The following is an 18,026-nucleotide window of genomic DNA, read 5'->3' as shown; positions in this document are numbered from 1 at the left end:
TAAGAAGTTGCAGTACCCCAAGTGAGCACAACACTAAAAACTGTCACACGAAACAGAAGAGCAATTTCACTTTGTCCACATTAGCCACTCTCTCAAGCTGGCATGGCTCTGTGCTATGGGAGAGCCCTGGGTTCATGACCTCTCCCTTGATGGGAGAGAGTGGAGCATACGTTAAGTGTCCTGACATCTTGGATGGTTGAGGGACTGGATTCTATCTTGCCTTATATAGAACAATGATGGAATCAGCATAGATTAGTCAATTGAGGACCACCAAAAACAATGAACTGAGAGTGGCTTATTATAAATGTGCCATGATCAAGAGAAGATGCACAACGTGAGGTTTCTCCTTTAAGAGCGAGGGAGAGGAATGGGCCGTGCATTTGCACTCAGATTTTTACCCAAAGTTCACTTCTGGGTAGCGGACCTAAGAAAGAACATTCAACAGAACTCCTCGTGTGGGCCCAGAAATAATCCACTGTGCAGGGAAGTGATAGTTCAAACCTCACCTGGAACAAATAAAAAAAACATACAAAACATTTGGGAAAAAAAAGAAAGAAAATCCAACAGCTTTAAACATGTATCCCACTCCTGGGCTGTGCTATCTGTGTCCAAATGCATTAACATTTTCAATAAACCCTGAATATTTGTTATAAATGGTATCATGTTGAATTTTATTAATGTGCCTTGAACATGGTATGTAAGAATTTAAAATATACATCAATTTCATGATCTTGTTTTGGCACTTCTTTCCATTTTAAATCTGAATGTCTCAGAAGTGGAGTGTATCTGGGAAGGTCTGCCTTCCATGTTCAAGTGTAATTCTTGGATCTTTGGATTCGTCAAATGGTCATCATCACTTCTGGAAGGTTTTACTAATTACAACTTCTACCTCCAAACTCACATGCCTGCCTTCTCCCTGTGTGCCTCTGTGTCCTCTTCATCCCCCACCTTTTTTTTAAAGACTTTTTTTCTCTTCATTCCCTTTAAGCACAAGATTTAGAGCCCATCCCCTTCCAGTATCACTTCATATTAACTTATTACATTTGCAAAGACCCTATTTCCAAATGTGCTCATATCCTAAGCTTCTGGGTGAACATTAAATTTTGGAGGACACTAATCACTGCCTCCATGATCCAAATCAACTCAAGTCAAAAGACGTCTTAAAGGTTCAAGTATCACGGAACCCAAGAAAAAGCTGATCAGTGAGGCTTGACAAAGTCCAGGAACCAGGCAGGCCCATGGCTTTGAGTAGTAGAAGTTTACGATCTCAGTCCAGAAGCCACCTAATGTGTACAAACAAAGGTAGAATATGTCCCATAAAATACAGATAAGTCTAATTACAACCTGTTTTGTTTTTGTTTTTGTTTTTCTGTCTGGTTGCCATCTGACTCAGCTTTGCGGAATTTTATTTCAGTTATCTGGGAAAGGAGTATGATTGACCAATGTGACTTTCCCCATTAAAATGTAAACACATCTGATGGAGGTAGCGTCCCTTCTAGGCTCACAGGTGTGTCTGTTTAAAAAATACAGGGCAAACATTCACCCAATATTGCACAAGTAATCTCCATTGAGCACCCAAAGTCTTGGGCAGTTTTTCTCTTTCCCTCACATTTGTCTTTACTATCCTAGAATGCTTCTCTCGGGACACATCAGGGTCATTGCTTGTGCAGCCTGTGCCTTACCTCTGTAGAATGCCTCCCCCGTTCCTCCAGGCTTCAGCTTTTCTCTGGATTACCTCCCTCCTACCTACTTTACCTCCCCCCCCCCCCCTCTTGTTTCTGGTCTGGCTTTTGCAATCACACATACTAATCAACCTGCCTCTTGACTCTCCCTTTTCCTTCAAGAACTTTGCCTCAGATGTTCACTTTCCCCCAGAATTACTGCCTATTCTCTTATTACATGCGGTATACGCTTTGCCCATGTTACCGTTTGTCTTTTTTTATGTTAGCATCTTGTACCCCATATAAAATGGGGGTAACTTGAGAGTGTGAGTCTTGCTTCACACTTTATATTCAAGTACCTGGGCCAGGAGTTAAAAAGGATAGGCAGCCAAGAAAATTTGGTCGATTATAATATATCCATAACTCTATTCAAGTTCGTTTTTACAGGCTAGAGGCTCTGATTGAGACTTTAATCTGCGTTTTTTGATATTTTTGTGCTGAAGTCTCACTAATATATATATTTTTCAGCATTTATTTTATTTTATATATTTTACATCATTTTTCATATTTGGACAATGTATGCATTTTCATTTGGTTATAGTCCCCATACAATTCCCACCCCCTTTGTTTTGATCCTACTCCCTCCTCTCCCCCCCTAGTGTGTCTCTGGTTTATAGTTGCTTGTTGATTTTGATTTTTACTTTATTATAATTAGTCTTTTTCTTGGGCCCTTATTTAGGTTTTCTAAATTCCTGCTATGAGTGAGACCATCCGGTGTTTTTCTTTTACTGTCTGGCTTATCACGCTGGAAGCATGATCCCTTCCAGCGCCATCCATGTTGCTGCAAATTGCAAGAGCTTCTGCACAGCAAAAGAGACAGTAACCAAAACAAAGAGACACCCCACCGATTGGGAGAAAATTTTTGCACACAACACTAATGATAAAGGACTGATCACAAAAATCTACAAAGAGCTGATGAGACTCAACAAAAACAAAGTAAACAATCCTGTCAAAAAATGGGCAGAAGAGCTAAAAAGAAACTTCTCCAAAGAGGAAATGCAAATGGACAACAGGCATATGAAAAAATATTCAGCATCACTTGTAATCAGGGAAATGCAAATCAAAACTACAATGAGATACCATCTTACACCAGTGAGAATGGCAAATATTAAATAAACTAGCAACAACAAATGTTGGCAAGGATGTGGAGTAAAAGGAACTCTCCTGCACTGCTGGTGGGAGTGCAAACTGGTCCAACCTCTATGGAGAGCTGTGTGGAGATTCCTCAACCTGCTAAAGATGTAGCTTCCATATGATCCAGCAATTCCACTCCTAGGTATTTACCCAAAGGACACAGAAACATTAACTCACTAATATATTTTATTGGTAGTGACAAGCTCTGAATTTGTAGATGAAGGAGCTGCATTCAAATTCTTTTTCTCATATTAACTGTGTAGACTTGAACAAGTCACTTAATTATTATTATTATTTTTTAAAATCAGGTTCTTTTGCTAGAAGATGGGATTCCAACACCTGACTTTGCCCCTCTCAGGGTTGCTGTGTGGACCAAAGAGAGCTGGAATCTATAACAGAACTTACCAAGCACTATGTAAGGGATCATAAAACTGTCTCTTTATGTGTTTTCCCCTTTACACCTTTTATGCTTTCATCTAAGAAACAGTTGTTTGTGGGCAGGGCTATTTAGCATTCTTGCTGTAGCATTCCACCTTAGCCCTCAGCCCAGGGAGATACACACCTTGCCCTGTGGACTTCAGTGAGATGTGAAAAGCCCTTAAATCTGGTTCTCACTAACAAATAGGTAGCTTGGCTCAGATTTCAACAACTGCCATTTCCCTGAATGCCTTTTATTGGCTTTCTGGCACAAAAAGCCTTTTTATTTGTTCATTCATTTACTCAACTTACTTGTTTTTAGTGCCTACCAGGACCCATGAAACATGCTAGATGCCTAAGAACCAGGAAGTACCTCAAGATATTAATCTTGAACAGAGTGAAAGAGACAAATAGCAAGTAAGTATAATAGATAATGAGAACTATTATTAGATACAGTGTGTACAGAGGTGGGAAAAATTATTTCTGCCAAGGAAGGGAGGCTTGTGTCATCAAAGGCTTCTGAGGAGGTTCTTATTGATCTTGAAAGACTATGTAGTTGGAGGGGCCTCCCCTGGTGGCGCAGCGGTTGAGCGCTGGGCTGCAACGCTGCCCGCAACCTCTGCATCGCTGGTTTGTTCCTCGTCTGCTCGGCGAGGGTCCCACCAAAAAAAAAAAAGAAAAAAGAAAGACTATATAGTTGGAGAAGTAGGTAGGGAAATATGGGCAATGAAATATCTTGAAATAACTTGAACAAAACAAAACAAATAAATAACAACAAATAACTTGAACAAAACAAAACACAAAAAAATAACTTGAACAAAACAAAAGCTATCTGGGAATCAAGGGCAGCTCAGCCAGTAATTTCACTGTTGTGGATTAAGGGTCCACTACTGTGCCAGACCCTTATGCTAGTTGATGAAGTTACACGGGTCAGTGTAGAAATAGCAAGAGTGGGATGGTGAGGTAGCAGAAGGAAATCAGATTATGAAGAAACTGAACAACGATTTTATTCCATTTTAGTATATAAGAGGAAGGGTTAAAGGGATAATGTGGACCTGCCGCTGTCCTTGATACTCACTCGAACACTTTAAAAAAAATTATTATTATTTTATTATATATATTTTTACATCATTTTTCATTTTTGCACCATGTATGCATTTTCATCTTGGATATATTCCCCATAAAATTCCCCCCCTTATTTTGACTCTAACACTTTTACAAGGAAGCAAAGGGCTTTTACTGCAAACTGAGCAGTGCTGTCTTAAAGGTTAACATACCCCGTCAGTGCAGCTGAAAGGTTAACATATACCTGTGACAAGATCATTCACACTGGAGGAAATCCTAAGAAGTGAATAAACGTGGTAAAACCTGCACTCTCATCATCCGTGAAAGAAACAGAGATTAAAACAAGGCAGGACCTAATAAGCAAGAAGACAAAGTAAAGCAACATCTGAGGCTGCTAGGTGATGGGGAAGCAGGCAGCTTAGAGAATCAGAAAGGCAAATGCAAAAAATCTCCAAGGTAAGGGTTCTGTGGGAAAAGGGAGAGATTCTGTGTGCTGCAGTTGAGAACAGGGATTTGGGACTAACCAGCAAGGGGACCCTGGGGTAGGAGCCTAAAGGGTCACTGGATCAGTCTCCAGCACCAGGGTTTCAGGGAACGCCGGGGCGTTTCTAGGCAATCGATGACCCCACCCTCTCCAGTTCAGTCTTCAGTAATTGGCTTCCAGACCCACCAATGGGTGCAAAGGAGGAGTTTCCCGCCACCTCTGGCGCCAGCTTTCAAACAGTCGTGCATTTGCAACTGCGGGAGGACTTCTCAACCAAGCTTGAGGAAGCCGCAGAGCTCCGCCTCTACGTCCCGGCCGAAGCCCTTACGCCCCGCCCACCGCGCGAACCTCTGGTCGGCGATTGGAGCACGGGGCTGTTCCTCAAGCGCTCTAGGGCTGTGTTTGGTTGTGACCAGGAAGTTGCTGGCGGGTGAGCGTCCGGGTAAGGGGCTTTGCTGGAAGCGGGTGCGGGGCCGGGGCCGGGGCTTCCCCGCGGGGACGGCCTCTGGAGTCTCCGGTGAGTTTCGCTTCGCCGCTGGGCTCGAGGCTCGGGCTGGAGGGGTGTGGGATCCTCAGAATCCTGGCTGAGGCTTCCCGCAAGGCTGGCTTGCCCCCTCTTCAAATCCCGGGTGGTGGATTGCCTGCAGGTTGCGGGGCTGACTTTTTTTTTTTAATTTATGCATGCAAGAGCTGGGGTACAGGCCAGAGATGCGGGGGGTGAGAGGATTCACCAGAGACGGAGTGGGGAGCAGAACAGGCAGACCAATCGAAATACACCGCTGAAGGGAGCAGTGGACGAGACAGGAGAGGTCCGCCTCGCCGTGGGGGTAGCTCCCGGCCGGGCGGGGATCGAACTCGTGCTGCAGAGGCTGCAGATGGCTTCATCGTGCAGTGCTTAACTCTTTTCGCCACTAGGGAGGCCCCGGGGCTCGACTTTTAACTTTGAAGTGTCAAAGACACACCACCAAGACGCTGCTTAGAGGTGACATGTTGCAGGAGCTGGGGTAGCCCTGACCCTTGCCCCAGGGGGCCTCGCCGTGGTCACCCTGGCGCCGCCTGGCTCACAGTGGGTGCTTTGCACACGTGTGCTGATGGGGGCGGGTGATGCTGACACCCCAAGCCCGCAGCCCCCAGCGGCCTGGGCTCCGTGCACTTTCCCTCTCGCGCGTTCTGTTCGTTGTGCTGTAGTGGACGCCTAGCAGAGGGCCTTGGTAAGGCCACCGATTTATTCATTCATTTGACCTCTGGGAGCCTCCTCGCTCCATCCCTGGGGCGTTGTGATTCATTTTGTCCAAACTGCTGTCATTAGCCCTGATGACAAGGTTATGGGCATTGGTTGATGCGTCTATTTTTTTTTCCCTCCTCCAAGTCCTGCTAAACTTCGTATCTCGAACAGTACTTGGTAAAGAAATTGTTGAGTGAATGAATAGGCCTGAGTCTGGTCTTGCAAGTCTCAAGCTGCATATTATACTCTAGATATTTCCATTCCAGAAGTGAAGATAGCATGTAAGCAACTAAGTAGAGTTTACTAACATCTAGGGCACTTAGAAACGGTCTTGTGGCAGGTTTCTCTTTTACAATCACGTATTTGAATCTTTTTTTTTTAAAGACTATGCATGCAAGAACTGGGGTACAGGCCAGAAGTGTGGGGGGTGAGAGGAGTCACCAGACAGAGCAGGGAGCAGAACAGGCAGACTGACTGAAATACACTGCTGAGGGGAGCAGCGGGGGAGTCAGGAGAGGTCTGCTTGATTTAAGCTGAATTTCTCCATATCCTGAACAATGCGTAATGGTTTATAGGTCCTCCCTAGACATGTGTATGTTTACAACTCAATAAGAGAGGCTGACGTGAAACCATAAGAAATATAATTATAATCTAAATATAATCTAAAATATAATATAATCCTTTGTAGAAGGACAAATTTCATGGGAGAACAGGATTGGGAGGGCGTTGTGAAGGAGATGGTATTTTTGTCCTGGAAGAGACTGCATTATTTGACATCAGATTTCTCAAAGTGAGATTTCTCACAGGCAGGACATTCACCTTTTCTCAAATACACTGAATGTTCTTTATTCCTTTACCTAAGCTGGCAATAATAATGAAACCGAAGTATATACTCAGTGCCAAGCACTTTTGTATGCATTATCCCTGAATTAGTTATGAGGATACTAATAACTGATAGTATTATAACTAATACTATTAGTTATAACTAATCTAGGAGGTTGATACTTCTTTTATCCTCGTTTGATTAATGAAGCAATGGAAACAATTTGCTTAAGGTTGCACAGCTAGAAGAGTCAGAATTGAGCCCAGCTTGCCTCAAATGAGTATTCTCAATCCTAACCAACTACTCCCACCTGCACTATGCCCTTTAAGCTCTATTTCTAGTCCAAAGTTTTCAAGTGTAACTTCTCTCAGTCTTCCTTTCTTCTTAGGCAGAATTATTATTTATCTATCCCCCCCACCAGGCAGATTTAATTTGTGTTTGTACTTTCCTCTGTTACAGAATTTATGACAAATTGTCACTGTAACTATTAATTTTATCACTGTTTCCCCTAAGGTGGTAACATGTTTTAGATACTTTTAGGATAAAACATGGCAGAAAATGTGTGTAGAATTTTATTGAAATAATGAATCCCTGTAGGGTAACTTGAATACATCACATTCATTCAACACATTTGTTGTGTGCCTACTATGTACAAAGGATGAGAGGTACAGTTTAATTCTGCGTTCAGCATGTTTATAGTCTAGTAGATAAGGCAGAAATAATGCAAATTTTGCTCTTTAATGTTAACTAAACAGCCATTGGTTTTCTTCTCACTGCAAGGAGGGCAAAGGAAACAACCAAGACAACAAAATGAGTGCAGTCTGAGCCCTTCTGATCTGAGTGTAAGGGAAGGACGCAACATAATCTTGTTAATAGGTTCAAGAAATTTTATCTGGGAAGAAAGTATTAACCAGCTTGTTACTTTTTGGAAAAAAAAGCACACAGTATACTTTTGCAACTTGATTTTTTTAAATGATCAATCAATAAACATAAGGATAATTATTTTTACTTAATAATAAATAGAAATATTTTTATTACTAGCACAGTATTACAACATTTATTCACAAGTCCTTTTACCAGGGCAAACGTTTTTCGGTGTATTCATATTGATAATTTTTAAGGTGGTAATTTGCAGTCCATGCTTTGTGAGGATGCCTGTTTCCTAGCAAATACCCAGTTTCCACCACTGGGTCTTTAATTTTTTTTTAATATAGTGACTGAAAATCATATTTCATTGTTTCCATGACACTGTTTTTCAGAGCTTAGACATCTTTTCAAGTTGAGCATTTCTTTTTTAAAATGAATCATGTCTGTTGCCCATCTTTATTTATTTATTTATTTTTAAAGGTTTATTTTATTTATGCATACAAAAACTGGGGTACAGGCCAGAGGTGCGGGAGGTGAGAGGATTCACAAGAGACAAAGTGGGGAACAGAACAGGCAGATTAACAGAAATACACTGCTGAGGGGAGCAGTGGACGAGTCAGGAGAGGTCTGCTCTGCCATGTGGGTAGCTCCTTGGCTGGGGATTGAGCTCATGCTGCAGTGGCTGCGGACAGCCTCATAGGATGCGTCTTAACCCCTTGCACCACCAGGGAGGCCCTGTTGCCTATTTTCAAATTGGATCTTCCTTTTTCTCATTTCTTCTTTGTGAAAATTGGGACTGTATTGTTTTTGCAAATTTTTTTTATTTCATTTTGACTTTGTTAGTATATTTTTCCACATATAATATTTGACTTGTTAATGATATTTGTCATTTACAAATTTTTTGTTTTGTTAAATTTCTGACAGTTTTTTTAATGTCTGACTTCTGCATTTATGATCTTGCTTTATTTTTTCTAAAACAGTCTCTTCAGTTCTGAATATTAAAGTTCCTAACAGCGGTGGTAATTAGTTGTGACTAACAAGTTAAAAAAAAAAGCATTTGTTTTTATTTTAAATTCTAGTTAGAAGACATATTATCTTTTTAGTTTTTAAAATTTTAACTTTTTTTTCAGAACAACCTTTAATAGTATTAGTAGAAGTTTACCGTCTTTACCTTTTTAATTTTTTTAAACCATAGTCAGTTTATTCAATTTCCCTTTATGACTAAAATAGTTTATTACTGAGGTTCTGGTACTTAGCACTTTTCAGAAGGAAAACTTAGTTGTACCTTTTTTCCCCTTGTGGAGAGAGATTTTGGTCTTTTCAGATATATTTTTAAGATTTTTCTTTAAAGCAAATACCTTGTATAGCTCATTAATCTCTATTTGAGAAAAAGTTTTTAAAAATAGTTGTATTTAGCAAATGACTTTTGTAAATCTTAATGTTCTTTTTCAATATTCAACAAAAATTGATGACAGGTTAGTGAAGGATTAGGAAAATAAAACCTCCCTTCTCTTACTTAAAGGTGAAATGAACTCCCATTCTATATTCTGGCATAACAGATAAAATGAAGAAGACATGAAGTAAACTCTAAGAAGCAGAAGCTTCAGGAACAGTTTTGTGACTGGAAAATTCAAGGATATCATATGTTCCAGTTCAATCTCATCTCTTTTAAGGAGCTAGGGTTTTAATGGGTTAGTATGTTTGTGATTTATAGGTTCTGTAGGCTTGACATTCACTTGTGGTGGTGAAAAAACCCTACAGCTGTTTGTGTTTCCTTTACTGCTTCAGTTACATTATGGGCTTTCCATATGCAGATCTCTGTCTTAGCTGGTATACAGGAGGGTTCCTACATGGCAGGCTGGAGAGAAGGTTACAGTCCCCAGGCTTATATGTTTCCCCTGTCAGTACACATGTCCTTCTGTTCCCCCTCGCATGAGAACAAAAAGGAGTAGGTCTGGTTTATGAAGCAGAGGCAGGAAGGGTTTCTGCTGATGTGAGGAGTTTCAATTGATATGAATTGAAAGGGATGAGTTGGGTGTATGTACCAGAGAGGGAAATATAAAGAGGTGGCCTGTAAATAAGAATTTTGCCAAGAAATGTAACTTAGTCCTTGAAAACCAGAAACACAAACTTGCTACATGAGGATTTTCAGCGTTGAAGTTTGTATTTGTGTTAATCTGTAATGCCATATTTCATCTATTCAAAAGTGCTTGTTTTCTTTCCCCATCTTCACATCTGCATAGTGAGGTCGCATTTTAAAATTAATGATGTGTTAGTTTAACTGAGTCATACAATCAAGGGTGCCTTAGTTTCAGTGAAATGGAATATCTTTCCGCCGCAGAGCCATTGGCTTATAGAAAAATTTGTGATCATAGTTCTCAACTGTTAACAATAGGGGGCTAAAATCTTTATAGTAAAATGCCTTTGGATTGCTGGATCTGTGCTTCCCATTTCACTTCCAATTTACTGACTTTTTGGAGTCTGGAGAGTGTAGTGAATGAGCTGTGACCCAGGCTCATGTCAGAGCTTATTTCATTGGTCTGCAGCAGAGCAGGCTGATGGTGGACAACATTGGGCCTGGGAATTGATGACGCCTTCCACCTTTTCATCAGGATTGTTGAGAGCTTTGAAATTCTGGGTAGTTTATGTGCAGTGTCAGAATCTCCAAGTATAATTCAAATCAGCAGCTGCCTTTAGACGGTAAGTACTTGAAAATTCATCTCCTGTTGCTCTTTCTGCCACAGCGGTTACCATTCTCCAGGGAAGTCTTTCTGTTGTTTTTGGAATTGGAACCTCAGTGGTAAAGCTTCCCAGCCTTCACTTCTGTTTTTCCTGAATATTTTCGTGCTAGACCCTGATTCACTTATATTCTTGTTGGTGCTACATGGCATTTACCAGATTAGAAATGGCTTTTGAGTAGCAATTATTAGACCTGAGGATTTAGAGGCTTTCTTGTAATGCGTGAAATTTGCTTTTTTGATATTCAAAGGATGAAGCAAATTGTGGAGGACACAACCTGTGCCATATTTAATATAGCAACTTTGAAACTTTGAGCTTAGTCTGAAAATTTTTATGTTTTGGCACATTTCTACTTTCTTATTATTATTGTCATATTTTTTGTGTAGCTGAAAGTTGTACTGTTTTATGTTTCAGTTTCCAGACCACTGGAAATTTCTAACCATTAACTATTGCGTTTTTTCTTTTCTGTGAATTTTAGTCATGTTGTTTTTTCTGAACCACTCTTGATTTGTAAGAACTCTCTTTATATTTAGGATTGTGTTTGTAATTCATTTGTGAATCACACATGTTTCTCTCCGGCTGCTGTTGTCATTTTGTATCTAATATCTCTTGTGTAGTTTAGTCAGGGGAGACTTTCTGGGTATGTAAAAACCAAGCATCTTTCTCTTTCCACAGGAGAACCATGTCATTAGACTTTGGCAGTGTAGCACTGCAGACACAAAATGAAGATGAAGAATATGACAAGGAAGATTATGAAAGGGAGAAAGAGGTAAGTTATCTAGAAAAAAGGTTCTAAACTCAATCATTCACCATTTTATTTCCTGATCAAAATTATATTATCTTGTGTCATATTAACAGTATAATTCTTTAAGGGGAAAAAAAATTCTAAAACCTGATCAATATTTGGACTTTTAAAAGGTCCAATGGAGTACTTTCTTTTTTTGAGATAAGAGTGGAATATGACTTTACCCTGTCCTAGAGGGTGTCTTTTCATTTAATGGTTGACTTTTTAGTCAGGGGCTTAGTTTCTAGGTGTTTGGAACATTGCTTTTGAACTAGCCTGACAAGGTGCTTTGCTGTGGGTAGCTTCCACCCTATTGGAGGCAGATAATGAAAGAAACTAATGATTGGTTAGAGTAACTTCAATGAGTGGTAATTTAGCACCGATAAATGATAGAGAAAAAAAATAGGGTGATATTAAAGCCATAGGCAGTCGACTGGTGAGGGAAATTCTCTTGGTGGAGGAAATACTGAACTGAGACTTGACCTATGAGAAGAGGTCAGCCAGGCAGAAGCCTGAAGAAGCTTTTAGACAAAGGCTCCAATGAGCATAAGTCTGGAAGTCAGAAGAGACATCATTTATTTATCTGTGGGGTAGCTAGAGGTTGTGGGGTTGGGACTGTGTGAAGGGTTGAGTGCTGGCAAGAGGGTGGAGAGAGGGCTGGGGTCAAATCATGGTTAAGCCATGGTACGATGTTTGTATTTTATCCTAAGAGCAGTGGGAAACCAGTGGAGAATTTTAAATAGGAAGGGGATACCTGATCATATTTTTGAAAGATCTTGCTGAATGGTGTATGTTGAATAAGACTAAGGAAGAAAAAGAGTATATATAAAGTGTTTAGCAGAATTCTTGGCACATGATAACTGTTCAGTAAGTGGTGGCAGTAGTAATAATAGCAGGTGGCAGAAGTCACTTTGCTAGTTATGGATTGTTTTTAGTTTCATTCAGATTTTTTGATTGTAATAATAGATTTCTTTTGTATTGAGACTATGCTAGGTAGGATTCTTTTTCTGATGTGTGAAGTTATCCTTTTTAATACTTACTGTGGATTATTAATATTACCAAGAAGCAGGGAATAGGATCAATTGCAACCATGACTGGCAGTAAATTATGGATGAAATTAGAAAATGGGCATCTCAGTGGATTTTTTTCCATAGACATGTATCATTTGATTGTGTTTTTTAAGAAATGATACTATAAAGATTGAAAAATTTCATGTGACAGGACGTGAAACATTTAAACCCTGACACAGTCGACCTGTGTCTGTGCCTGGCAGCTGATGGGCTGGCACTGAGCAGGGGCTCCCCCTTTCCAGCTGACCCCCAACTCCACTTCACACAGACTTGGACTTTTCACTTGGACCTGCCTGCTTTCATTTTGTAAATTCTTTGCCATGTCGATGAGGGCTTTCAAGTGTGTGAATGTGGTGAGGATTTCTGGATTTTGACTGTGTCCTCATGACAGTTGTTGTGGCAAGGGTAGGAGATGAAGTTATTCTGTTACTTTGTGAACTCCAAGTGTGAACGCAAAACCATGGTGACTTGGAATAGTTCACTGGAACTCATTACTGGGATTCTTGAGAGGATCAGTTTAAGGAATTATGATAGTAGACTTTAAAGAAGAAAAAGTATTGTGATGGGTGATTTTTCATTGAAAAAAATATTAGAGGGATGAATAGGGTATTAGAAAGAGCTTACAGCCAGATGTGTGGTAGGAACATTTTAAAGGGGGTATTTAGTTAAGGAGGTGGTTAACTCTAGATAATATATAAAATAGTGATCGGAATGGCTATTCTTTTTTTTTTTAAGATTTTATTTGTTTTTTATTTTATTTTATTTTTTTAAAGATTTATTTATTTATTTATACAAGCACTGGGTACAGTCAGAAGCGCGGGAGGGTGAGAGAATTCACCAGAGCCAGAGCGGGGAACAGAGCAGGCAGAGTGATGAAGTACACTGCTGAGGGGAGCAGCGGGTGGCAGGAGAGGTCTGCACGCCATGTGGGACCCTCTCCGGTGGCCGGGGATCAAACTGGCTCTGCAGAGGCTGCAGGCAGCTTTGCAGCCCAGCGCTCAACCGCTGTGCCACCAGGGGAAGCCGGGAATGGCCATTCTTGATAGGTTATGTGCTGGGGTGGTACTTTCCAAAAGATAGGGGTTCTCAGGAGGGGAGTATCTAAGTAAGAGTATATCTAGCAGAGTGGAAGAAAAGAATATATAATTCAGTTGACTCCAGCATGCTGATTTATGGCTCATAGTAGTAAAAAGTGTCCCATGGTAATGAAAGAGTTTTAACTTTTTTTAAAAAAAATAAAAGAGGAAAGAAGATATGAGTCCAGAGAGATTCCGATTTTCAGCAGCAAAATTCAAAATTATTTATAAAAATTCAGCTGTATGTTTATTTTGTCACTGCAAGTGAAAGTCATAAATTGGCTGATCAAACTTAAGTCTGTTTGTATATCCAGAAACCTTTTTGCCTCCTTTGTCCCCCTGACCCTACACAGAACTGTTCATGGCCCTGGGAGCTTAAAGAAAAATGCAGTCTTTCCCTCTCTATCTGGTTGGTAGTTTTGAGATTGCCAGCTGCATTAAAACTGTGAGCTGTGGGCTAGCGCATATTGCTTTCTCTGCTTAGTCAATCACTTTGTAATTAGTTACTCACTTTTGTAGGAGGAATGTCTGTAGACTATGGCTATGCCATAGGGCTGGCTGAGTAGGCAGCATCTGACTCAGTTTACCATACCAAAGATTTTGTGAGTTCCTCTCTCACTCAATGGCATAATCATCTTGATTTTGACATTCTAGTGTGAATGATCATGTTTTACACTATGAGTTTAATTTTGGTGCTTTGGATCAGTTGCAATTTGGTACACACTTGCTTCTATATAAGTCAGGTGAGTCAGTGAATAAACCATAGTCAAATTCCAAACTCCTGATTAGCAGCTCTGCATTTATGATATAGCCTTTTTCTAGGTTTATTCTTGCCACTGTTTGCAGTAAAGAGCAAATGGAAAAAGTGCATTTGATCTTCAGAAAAGGAAATACTCAGAAGACTTTTATACCAGTGGAATCTCAAACCACACCACAATGAATTGATCCTGTATTTTGAAAAATACCTCTAAGAATTTAGCAGAAATGTCAGGCAATATAGTCATTTCTGTATTGCCATAGCTCTAAATGGTATATCGGCAAAAGTTGGGCCACTGTGCACCAAGGAGTAGGAGAGAATTGCATAACCCACAGCCTTACCCAATATTACAACTGAAATTCCGTCTCGTGCACAGTCAACAGAGTAGATGAGTGAGGGTGATGATGCCACGGAGGTGTTGGTATCATGCCCATTAATATCCACACCACTCATATTCCTTACAACTTAACAGAAAGTATTATTTTCTTGCTGTATGATTTGAGAACTACTGATATACTTGTTCTTGCTAATAAATAAACTTCATCCGAACTATTCTAGGCAAACTTTCACTTGTATTTGACCCAGAGAAGAGAATTCAAAAGATCTTTTGTAACTTCATAATTGAACAGTGTGATTTTGCAAAATATTTTTCTCTTGAAGTCACTATGCTTTGTGGTTACATCATCAGCTATTATAGATAATTATTTTTGTGATAGGAATGGTTGCGCCACCCGGGAGGCCCTAGCTTTTCATTTGGGATCTCACAGTTTGCTGGCGTACACATGCACTTTCTAGAATGGCACCAGAAGTAGCTTTGTGATTATTGCTTGGCTCTGGAGAGTAAAACTATGCACGTTTGCATGTATTTTGGAGGTGGTGGTTTGGAACAGAAGTGCATAGTGTCTGTGTTATCAAACCAATGCTTCCTGATGATGCCTCATTTAGTGATGGTATATATGAAACCTGGAAAATCTTGACTAGAAAGATAGGCGTTTTAAGTAGCAGATGGCAAGCAGAAACTCTCACCTGGTGATGCTGATTTGAATTCCTCTTGGTTTTTATATTGGTACTCCACTAACAGAATAATAAAACTCAATTGAGCTTGGATTCATATTTTTAGAGATAAGAGTCCCCTTGTGTAGCATCCACTTAACTGCCTTGTTTGAAGTAATTATGGCATCATCTTGATATTTTATTCCCACTAGAGGGAGTTGTAAAGCTCGTATTTGTTTATATTTTGTTATTAGATGTATTTACTAGAATTTTCTTGTCACCCCTCCCCCCCAAAAAAAAATCTAAGAAAAAACACTTCAGTATTCATAGTCTAGTTTTCTGGTGTTTCTTTTTTAGTTGAAAGTTTTTAATACTTCATCGAGATTATGCCCTATGGCTTTTCCCCATAATACACAGGTATTTTTCTGGGACTGTCACAAGTGGAAGAAAAACAGAGACCTGTGGCAGAATGGAAGCTTGATTGTATACAGACAGATGGACGTGTCTTCCAGGGACTCAATGCCATGCAGAAGAAAATAGTGGCTGTGGGAGATGCTTGTTCTGGTGCCATTTCTGGGTCACTCACTTTTCATGGGCACGTTCCTCACCTTCTCTGGATCAGGCAGGGATTGGCTTGCAGGCGCTACTGTGTCCCTTCCAGCCCAGAGTTCTTGTTATGTGCCATCTGTAGTGCTGTTCAGGCTTGTCTAATAAATATTGCTGTATTAATTTTTTCAGTTATGTGGCAACTTAGGACCAAGTCATCCCAACTAACATCATAAAATTTAGTTTAATGGAATGGATTTTTTTTTTTTCCATTCTTCCCATTGCATAAAGTAAAGGTCTAGCGGCCAGGTTATTTGGTTCTTTATTAGTCCCATATTGAGCCTTTTCGGGATTTTTAAAACTTGCCTTATAGGTTAAAAGGAAGATTCTGTTTAGTGTGTATCCATGAAAGCAACACATTTCAAATATCAGTAATTCACATTTTAAAATATCAGAATCTTTTCAGTGTACTCATGAGGTAACCTGTTCAAAAGGAATATGAATGTCGGCCTCTCCATGTGGTGCTTTTCTCTTGGGAGAAGACATGTTAAACCGTTTGTAATAGGAGAACTGATTTCATGAATGTCGAGGATTATAGCCTTGAAAGACAGTCTGTTTAGTTAATTTAAGTTGAAAATCCTAACAAAAGGTATATATGTTCTTTGTCTTACATTCCCCTTAAAAGTAAGCTTTTTGGATGTTCTGCGTGAGTAAGCTTTTTGGATGTTCTGCGTGAGTTATTGTAAAGTGTTTTGCTGGTGAAGTTCTTTGAGTTAAAGTGCCCTCTTTGTTTTCTTTTTAGGAAAGAAAGGTGTAGCAAACGGAGAGGATTTTATAGAATGGTTAAACAGAATGCATTTCAGTAGAAGCCTTAGCAGTGGCAAATTATCTTTTATTTAGAGAAGTTATCTCTTTAATTATAAAACTCCATTGAAACCCAGTAATATTTTTCTGAGAAGATTCCTTTGGCCATCAAAAAGGAGCCTGATGAATCAGCAGTTACTGAGTGGAATTTTGTTATATATAAGGGTTGTTCCCTTTCCCCTAGAACTTATGTTTGGTCCTTGGATTGATCTTTAATGAGGAAAATGTATCATTTCTAACATTTTTTATTTGGTAACATCGTAGGTTGATACGGTAATTTTGTGTTTTGTGGCACAAACTTCAGTGGCCAAAAACAAATTTTATGTGACAGTGCATATGAGGAGGGCATACTTTGATCCTGGGAAATGGAAGCCCTGGGGGTGGGATTTTGTTTCTGGATGGCCTCATTAGGAGGACTTTCCCTCATTTAGCTTCTCTCCGCTCTGAAAGTGACAGAAGCCAAGGAATATGGCCCACTATGCCAAAGAACTTCATGGACAAATTTTTTGAAGGTGAATGAAATTAATATAAAGTGTTAGCATATATATAAAATATTTTATAAGACACTAATTACTATAGGGTTGATTTTGCTAGTTGCTAAGTTTAGTCTATTTATGTCTAAAAGCATTTTGATTACTGATTTCCTGTGTTCAAAGTAATTTTCCTTCATGGATGCCAATTTTGTTAATTTCTGTGGTGTTATAAAGAAAGCTACAATAGCTGCTTAATTATTGTGTAGCCTTTTCTCTGTGAGGGGGAATATGTACCGTTCAGATGTCCCTGTCAGTGTTCCCCTGACTTTTAAGGCTATGCTCTTGAACCTCACTGAAGGTTTAGAAGAAAATATTCATTCTGTTCAGGCGTCCTTACTTGATGTAAGTATAAAGATTTATTTTGTTGTTATTTTTTCCTCTTTAACGTGTGCAAAGTAGTCTTTTTCATTAAAGCAGTGATGCATAATTACAGACAAAACAGGTTGGATTTGTAAAAGATCTCTCAGATGTTTGTTTCTTTGTATATTTGGTGTCTTTGTAAAATCACTTTCCTACTTTTCACTTGAGGCCCATAGTGTACTGATGTGTTGATGTCTTTTGCTTTTATCGTTGCTTCTTATTCCTTCTTATTCTTTATATATTGAGGTAACTCTGATATTGCTAATTCTCACAAAGGTTTTTTCAGCTACCCTGCATGAGCAGGTGGCCAATATATCAAGATCTTGGTTGTTAATATTAGTGTCAAAATATTATGATGAAGATGGGGTTTTTTGGAATAGAATATCTTTCTTTTTTTCATTTTTAGAGAACCAGATGAATTGAGAAAACTGTTTAAAATGTACAATGAGTAGTAGAAATATATTTGAGAGTGAAGAAGTATTTTTCTTGTAATATTTTAACTTTATATATAGTTTAAGAAAGTTTTTGATTATAAACATAATACTCAGATGTTTTGTAACTACATTTC

The 18,026-nt window shown here is 39.4% G+C and overlaps 1 protein-coding gene across 8 annotated transcripts in view; it reads left to right on the top strand.

Annotated features, from left to right (window-relative positions):
* The first annotated feature begins 5,222 nt into the window (after positions 1–5,222).
* Positions 5,223–18,026, top strand: part of CEP152 (centrosomal protein 152) — a 78,609-nt gene continuing 65,805 nt past the window's right edge. For 3 of the 8 annotated variants that reach the window (XM_037502431.2, XM_054701327.1, XM_054701297.1), the window contains exons 1-2: positions 5,277–5,338; positions 11,151–11,244. In XM_037502431.2, the coding sequence (XP_037358328.1) occupies positions 11,158–11,244 (87 nt within the window). In that variant the 5' untranslated portion in view covers positions 5,277–5,338; positions 11,151–11,157. The other 5 variants (XM_054701332.1, XM_054701321.1, XM_054701314.1 and 2 more) reach the window with 4 other exon arrangements.

The sequence above is a fragment of the Talpa occidentalis genome, unplaced genomic scaffold, assembly GCF_014898055.3.
Source record: "Talpa occidentalis isolate TD23 unplaced genomic scaffold, MPIMG_talOcc4v2.1 talOcc4.11, whole genome shotgun sequence".
NCBI classification, from domain to species: Eukaryota; Metazoa; Chordata; class Mammalia; order Eulipotyphla; family Talpidae; genus Talpa; species Talpa occidentalis.
Note: the sequence above shows the minus strand (reverse complement) of the source record. Positions and strands in the feature narration are given on the sequence as shown.